At 24.0% G+C, this 9,033-nt stretch overlaps 1 protein-coding gene across 4 annotated transcripts; it reads right to left on the minus strand.

Moving 5' to 3' along the window:
• Window positions 1-2,643: 2,643 nt before the first annotated feature.
• On the minus strand, window positions 2,644-5,819 carry Tsp97E (Tetraspanin 97E). 4 transcript variants are annotated; one of them, XM_011498699.1, is made up of 6 exons: window positions 5,704-5,819; window positions 5,284-5,451; window positions 5,027-5,125; window positions 4,825-4,956; window positions 4,609-4,737; window positions 2,644-3,278 (listed from the first exon to the last, which is right to left on the minus strand). In XM_011498699.1, the coding sequence occupies exons 1-6, from the start codon at window positions 5,761-5,763 to the stop codon at window positions 3,180-3,182; spliced, it is 687 nt and encodes a 228-aa protein (XP_011497001.1). In that variant the 5' UTR covers window positions 5,764-5,819; the 3' UTR covers window positions 2,644-3,179. The 4 variants fall into 4 exon arrangements, with proteins under 4 accessions (XP_011497001.1, XP_011496991.1, XP_011497018.1 ...); XM_011498689.1 differs by having other exon boundaries at window positions 5,027-5,084; window positions 5,228-5,451; XM_011498716.1 differs by lacking the exon at window positions 2,644-3,278 and adding an exon at window positions 4,266-4,403.
• Between the last annotated feature and the right edge of the window lie 3,214 nt (window positions 5,820-9,033).

Genomic DNA, 9,033 nt, shown 5'->3' on the forward strand with positions numbered 1-9,033 from the left:
ACTTGATTATTTTTGTAAAATCTCTAATTTTTTCTCTAATTTTTTATGTTGACTATTGTTATCATAAATAATGTTATTTTTATTCTATTTAGTTATTCCAGACTTCACCTACTCCACCTACGTGTAATAGTTAATTGTATTTATATCATTAGGAATCGCTAAACATTTTTTGCATATATTAATTGGTAATTATAATAATTTATAATATCAAATTAAAAATACTGTATAAACATTTATTGATATTGACTATGAAACTATAAAAAATATCTACTAAATATTAAATTAATCATCAGTAAATACATTACATATTAAAAATCTCAGGTTTAATACATCAATATTAATAATTTAAATATTTACTTTAATATATTTATAATGTCCTACACTAATCTTATTATATAATACTCTAAACTAGTCATATCTCTATATTTTCTCAAATTAAAATTTGATGGTTTTTTAAATTGGTAAGCAACATTATATATTTTACAATAATTTCTAAATATAATTAAATACATGAAAATTAAAATTAAAATGATAATATAATTTGTATATATTATTAAATAAAATTGCATATCTATTTTTTTTAACATATTTGTCTTATACGATATATTTTGAAATAAAAGTTATATCGAGAAAACTTTATCATGGATTATAGAGAATTTCAATCTATTATGAACACCGTTGGAAAATTAATACTAATCTTTAAAATATAATAAATTACATGTCAAAATGCACAATAATCACTAATAGTTTTTCTAATTCAAAACAATAATAATTAATTTATATTTAATAAAATTTTTATATGTAAATATAAATTATTATATACATTCAAATATAATTTGGGCTTATTCAAAATAAATAATACTTTTACATAATTATCCAATAATATTTTACAATGATTTTTAGATATTATTTATTACATTACAGAATATAATAAATAATATGACTTTAACATAAGCAAAATAATTCAGTTTTACAAAAATTCCTAATGAAATTCTTGACAAATTAATCACTACATATGCCGTGATTTACCTTCTTTTAGTCCAGTTAAATCCTTTTCCAATGTACAAATTAATAATAAACAGATAATAATTAATCTGCTGCCGTAAAAATTAGCATATAATTGATGTATAGAAAATGAATTAAATAAAACAATTAAATGATAATGATAGAATTATTGGTTACTACTGAAATCCGTGAATAATCTGCTCCTATAAAGGAGCAAGGTTCTTTAATTGATTTCTTATTTATAAAAATATACTCTATTACATCAATGTATCTATTAAATATATGTTGACGCATTGTGAGTTGTTGCGAATGTTAAAAGGAATGTGATTTGTATCCTTAAATCCTTAAAGACTGTCGTAATTTTAGACCCAATTGTAAGATAGATATATAATTCTACATTACAAATGAAGAGTTAGAATAAAAATTCAATTTTCTAGATGTAATTACTTTCATGTTACATACCCAGCATGCTAACTACTCTAATAGAATAGGGCAAAAAAGCTATGTTTAAAGGAGATTATAGAGATTCTTATGTCTTTCGAATTTACAATATTAAATATTATTTTTAACAATATAATAATAATATTCCCAATAAGAGATGTTGGATTTAAATTAAGCGTAATAAAGAATTATCAATTGTAGAAAATTAGAGCTCGAAAAGATCACAATATTACGATATATCTAGTTAATAATTATAATCCTTTCTGAGAATTATGTAACGATTTTGTAATACTAAAACATCAAAACTTCAGACTATTGAAATTTAAGTATACATACATTACTGCTGAAACAGAAAATCATTCATATTGATATTGAAATAAGAAAACCTTAAAAGCCCTTATGGTAATCGATGACCGAGACAGTTCCTTTACTGGATATATATTTATATACTTACGATTATGTATTACCATTACGATACAAGTAGTAGTGGATATTTTAAATTTGATTAATAATACAGTAGCTATCATATATCGAATCAATATTTGAAAACTAAATAAATTACAGTTTTTTTCTTATTTATAACACAATGCATGATTATTTATTTTATAATTTAATAACCTAAAATATAAATTTATTAGAGGAATTCAAATGTGTTTCATATTTAAGAAATAAAAACATATATATTTTCTTTTTTTAGTTTTATATTTTATGGTTTAGATTTAATTTAAATTTATACTTTTACTCAACATACAAATGTCATTCATAGAACTTAAATCTAGCAACCATATGCATGAATACTCCAAATTTAATAAAGAATTTCATTTTAAATCGCAAAAGCACAATAAAATTAACATGTATTCTTAGAAATTAAAATTATTAGCTAAAAATAAGCTATGAAGAATTTCTTGTGAACTTAAACTAAGTATTACATAGTAATAAAGCAGATCGAGTAATATAACACTTGCAAAATTACATTATATAAAAATAATAGCAAAGATTGCTTATTTTAAAAATAAAAGTAACATAAAATGTTTGTCGCACAATGTAGTTATACAATTTAAGAAGTTTGTAGCTCAATGATATTCGGCTAATATTTTTACTACTTTAATTGTAATTGAAATAAATCTCTCCAAAAATATATAAACATTTGAATTACTAACAATATAAAAATTAGACAAAAAAAATTTTTAATAAACTAAATACTATTAATAATGGAATGGTCTGAAATGCATTTTATACTGGAATCTTTTCGAGTTGTAAGTTTGTAAAATATTCTCTAATAAAAGTAACTTTAATAATTTACTACAAGGCGCATTGAGGCTTGATAAGAATATATTCAGTGGCTGACTAGAGCACACATTCTTGCTAGTACATTTCATCCAATTCATACTAAATAAATTGATGAAGATACAACTTGTAATCGCTCACGGAACTATTCGTTCAAAATAAAAATTGGATACAAATCATTTCAATTCAAATTTTACTGAGAAATTATAAAATATAGTATTTAAGTTAATGTAAAAACAAGTTTCTTGCATATAATGGATCTGTATCCAATTGAAAGATTTTTCTTTGGCTTATTGGAAATGCAGAACAAATTATTTTGCATTAAATAAATTTACAATCAAAAAATAAAAAACGAATCAATCTCATATATACGGATGAGGTCTTAATGAGTATTTTAAATTGAAGCACAAGACCAAATATCATAGAGATTGCCAGGAGATCATTTTTTAATATAGATAATTATGTCGCGGAAACATAGCTCGAGCAGCTGATTCTTCTGGGTCTAACTGATTTCGATATCGTCTTGCCAAGAATGCCGCAATCACCTGTAAAATAAAATAAATATGTATATTTTTATATTTAAAAGGTTTATTAGAAATATGTAAGCCTTTCAAAGTATACTTCAAAGTATACAGATATTATATTTTAAAATATTTTGAAAATACATCTAATACAGAATATTTAAAATATTTTTGCAAACTTGAGTACAAATGCTTATATAATTAAGTAAAAACTAACACAAATAAATAAATGTTTTTAATTACCTACATACATTTAATATAAACAATTATTTTCACTTTATTTAATTTTTAATTTGAATTATTAATTATGTTTAATGTATGACTATAAAACTATTCAGACTAATTTATTATATAAAATTTTAGTAGTATATTATGCAGCGGCAGTGATATTATATAAAATTGTTGTGTCATTCGTAATTTGAACGTGTTAAAGCAGAAATTGTAAGAAAATTTTAAATACAATTACAAATATTAATACACGCATTTTACTATTTATTAACTATAATATTTAATTTTTGCTCAAGTAAGCATACATATGAATTTATACAAACACACACGCACACGCACGCAACACAAAAACGCACGAAATATACAGAATATAATATTCTATATATTATACATTTAAAAATTTTAGGATAGTGTGCAATAATATTAAAAATAAATGTCATAAATAGAAAACTTTATTATTACTAATGAAAAAGTAATATAATTTTATATATTGGCTTTATTTAAATAATGGACGAAGCTTTAATTTAATAATGATTTTTTTTTAACTTTGGATTCTGTATGAGCAAAACATAATATTTATTGTTGAATTTTCTTAAAGGCCATCTCATTATTAAAAGAAACTCAAATGAATCATATAATGAAACCTACATTATATCTGTACATTGAATTTATAAATCATGGATGAAATGATTGATCATATTATATGAATAAAACTTAAGCCTCGTTGTTATTTATTTGTTAAAAATTATAAGAATATATTATATGGCCACAACCAAATTATGAAACCACGCACCATCTAATTGGGAGGTCGTGCAGGGAGACAGGGAAGATGGCGATGGTGTTAGACTAGAGAAAAGCACTAGGATTAGCTCGCGGATCTTTCTGGTTCCTGTAGCGGACGGTCAACCAAACACCAACAAACTGTAATTAATATAGTTAGTAATTAATACTAAGTAATAATGTTTTATAATTATTAATATATAGCATCTGTTTTTGTGACCTTCAGACAATAATATTATGAATTTTTAACAATGTTTAGTATTAGTTCTTGATTAGTAATATTAAATGCTGTGAATTTTAAATACCAATTAAAAATTTTTCATGATGATGAAGTGCAATAAATTACCTCGGTGAAGCTAAAAAATAATCCTATACCACCGCAAAGTTTAAAAGCATAGTCAATAGTAGACTGTAACTTTTGCATACACGATGGACACTGGCATTTTGGATCTGGATTGTAAGCGCAGCAAACTTTCTGAAATGTGTTTAAGAATGATAAATAATTTTTATGGACAACATAATATTTACACTTTCTACTTCATATAATGTTAAAATAACTTACAGTTTGTTTTAAACATACTGAATCATTTCCACTCGAGAATTCCTCTATAATACTTGTAGTTTTATTAAAACCGCAGCAATGAAATGTATATTCCACTTTTTCTTTCAGCTGATTGTCTACTTGTTGCCAACCCTACGATCAAATATCTTCGTATTAACATATTTCTTTTTTCAATATATAAATAAATTAAAATACTACTTACTTGATCTGCAAGTTGTTCCTGCTGTTTAGCATTTACAGCTAAACAAGCACAAGCAATACTAAATTGGATGAGAAACAAGAGGAACAAAATAAGCATATACTATTGACAACATTAAGGAACAGTATTAAATACATTAATTTATAGTAATGCTACACAAAATGAATAGCTTTCAATTTAATAACTATCAATCTCATAACTCACATGATTAATGTTCCATAAGCATAAACATTTATGAGGTTTATTAAAAAAAAGGATACAAAGAATAGTAAGACTTGATGATGCTTAATAGCTCCAATTAATCCGAGTATGGATATTAATATTAATATGACTCCACATGCCAAAATCCCTCCAATAATTGGTAGATTTGTAACTAAGGCAGAGGCTCTACCGTACACAGCAACTCCAATTAAGATGAACGCAACCACCTACGCAAATTAAGATATGAGAAACGATTATAAGTATAAACAGTGATGTGATTATTGTTATTATTAGGAATATCATCAAGATAATAAATGCAAAAGATGTGTGTACATATATAAATATATAAATATGAACATTTATAGAAGAATTTTAGTTATTCTGTAAAAACATGCGTATATGCATTTATATATATGTATGCTGAAAGAGAGAGAGAGAGAGAGAGAGAGAGAGAGAGAGAAGAGACGACCACCACCTACAATATAAAGAATATTTAATGCTGTCAAAGCATTTTTTGAACAGGTAAATCCTCCGCACATTTTAATTCCTTAGTTCTCAAAGAACTTATTGACTGAAAAACTTTTGAAACCTGTAAATAAAAGTCACCAAAATTAGAATTAAAGAAAGAAAGAGAGAGAGAGAGAGAGAGAGAGAGAGAGACTATAGAGACGACCACCACCTACAATATAAAGAATATTTAATGCTGTCAAAGCATTTTTTGAACAGGTAAATCCTCCGCACATTTTAATTCCTTAGTTCTCAAAGAACTTATTGACTGAAAAACTTTTGAAACCTGTAAATAAAAGTCACCAAAATGTTGAAGCTCTTGCGAATTTATAGAAAGGCGTATCTCCCTCGAACGTTATATAAAAGCACATCTACAATCCAACGTGACAACTTTAGCACACACTAAAGCATACTTCTGTCGCTGTAATAGATGAATTACGACTGTTTCCCCCTCCCGCAACGAAATCCGAAACTCCACAACGCAGAAAACCACGATCCAAGAAAAAGTGCAAGAGAAAAGATTTATTTAACATTGTGATCGGGGTTATTGAGATGCGCACTAGATTTCTTGCGCATACACGAGGTGACGTCACGCAGATACAAGTTGAAGAGACCAATGAATATGCTTTGATAAGATCTAACAATTCGAAATCAGCCATAAGCCTAAGTCATCATAAAAAATAATTATGTTCCACAGAATATCATGATTTTAAATATTAAACGATTTTAAAATCAATAATATATATATATATATATATATATAAATATGTGTGTGTGTGCATTTACTAAATTCACGCTATCATTGTCAAAATTAGTTGGATGGTTGCTTCAAACTTTTTGCTACGATTATTTAATAAATTAGTTTTGCAAATAATGTAAAGGATTGTTTAACAATGCTAGAATATTCTAATAAATCATTTATTTTATTTTGTAGATCTAAAGTCGATAAAATATATTATACTTAAAATATTAGTCAGACAAAAAGAGATATTTAACTGAAGATAAAAACTCAGGAAGTTAGAATAGAATTATTTTAATAAAATATAATTAGCAAATTCTCGAAACACTTTTTATATCTGTTTTTCCCATTATCCTTTTAGTGTCCTCTTATATGCGCGCAGCATTCACTATAGTCCATAATTTTCGGGTATCGGGTCAATATGACAACATAATCCCATTACAATATGAAGCATCAACAACAAAATTATATTAAATTTATAAAAGCAGAAATTCTTTCAAATTTTAATATATTTAAATTTTTTATTCAATTTTAATATATTTAAAAAAATTTAATTCATAAAAATAAGTATATTTTTTTTGCTTTGGCATAAATTACATTTTTAACTAAAAATCTTTTTTGTGCGTATTTAATTTCATAAAAGTTTCTACTTATAAAAATATGATTACGTCAATTATTTTAATTTACATTGAAGTATCTACTTAAAAAGTTGCTAATATTAGAAATTGAATTATGTGTTTTATATTTCAATTTTAAATATTGAATAATATAATACACGTTGTAACCGTGATGAGTTTTTAATATTAAACTTCTTAAATCCATATACAACTTAATGAGTTGTGAATTAAACCAATAATATCATTATGTTAAGTCGACAGTAGAAACTTTCACGATTACGTATACCTTTAAAAATAAACATTTTTCTTGTATTATTTCTATAGCCGTACTTTGAATATTATCAAGAGATTTTTATCAAATTTTATGAAATTATTCTCCATATTTTCAATAACATATTATATAAATACTTACTGATTAAAATAATAATATTCAATTAATTGTTCTTTTTTTACAGTCATAGATGCATTCGAATTTCAAATTCCATAAAAGAAATTCATCGGTAAATAGTATCAATTTAATATCATTATATCAGTATAATATTCATCAACTATAATTATAATAATTGATTATATTATACGATTCCATAAATTAAGCATTTTATTAGGTAAAATAAAATAATTGTTAAATAATTAGATTAGATATGATGTCCTGAATCCAATTTGCTGTGTACGTAAATAATTAATAATATTAAGTGTATTACATATAATAAACCTGTATTAATGTTTTAACATATAAAATGTTTTCAACTTAATAATTTAATGTTTAATGATGATTGTTTAAATATTAAATAATGAAAATAGCTTTAATATATTTTATATTCACACTTCGATTATTAATAATAGTTAAAAAATTTCTATGAATGCATAACTTTTGCTAATATACATTTATATAATTTATTTTACAAAGAGTGAAAATTGTAAAATATGTATACTTAATTTTTTTCTATAAAATAAAATCCATTATTATTTAATTTGATTTTCTATGAATATATACTATCATGCATTTTTATTTACTATTAATATATATTAATAGTAATAATTATTACTAATTACTACATTTTCATTTATTATATATTATTTATTTACTTGGCTATGCATACCACGTAACGTTTAAAGTCTTTATTTACCTATACATTGAAGAGATAATCTGTTACTCTCTTTATTGAAGAAATTCTTATTTTTCTCAGTTTCAGTTTGAATTCTCTTTTCAAGCTGAATTTTACCTTTTGCTACACACTCCTGTCTACGATGTGTACTTCAATTCCTCCCTGATATTACATATCCTCTTGACTTCCACAAATTAATTTACGATTAAATAAAAATAAAATATAAGAAAAAGTTGTTTTTTTGAGTATTTGTGAGATTTAACTAAAACGTTCGTATATATATAAACGCAATACTTAAGAATATTTTAAGCATATGAACTCAAAAAGAATAAGTGAATGATGTCGATAGTTGTACAGAATTTTCGAAAATGATTATTATAAATATATGACATACAATGAAAACTGTCAAATCTAAAATTATTATGAATGATAGCAAATACAAATATAAAAAGCATGAGCGCGCATTAATCTTTTATTTAATGAAAGTACAACTTTACTTCGAATCAAAATTTGAACAGACTTAAAGATGATACATATATTGAGAAAACTCTTACAACGTAATTTAACATTATCATACATTTTATACGGATATTTAAATTCATTATGTAAATTTTATACATATATTTATTTTAACGTTAGAATATAATAAAAAGAATAAGAATAATAGTATTTGTATTGTAAAATAATAACCTTTAACAATTACCATAAGAATTCTTAAATTAATTAGGAGTCTTCAAACAATTATAACACATGCAAGTATAAGAATAATTTATATTTTACATTAAATTTTCTTAAGCCTTTTCTAAAATATATTATAAATGTCTCTAAATACCATAACTC

This window comes from Ceratosolen solmsi, unplaced genomic scaffold, assembly GCF_000503995.2.
Source record: "Ceratosolen solmsi marchali unplaced genomic scaffold, CerSol_1.0 scaffold10, whole genome shotgun sequence".
Classification (NCBI taxonomy): Eukaryota; Metazoa; Arthropoda; class Insecta; order Hymenoptera; family Agaonidae; genus Ceratosolen; species Ceratosolen solmsi.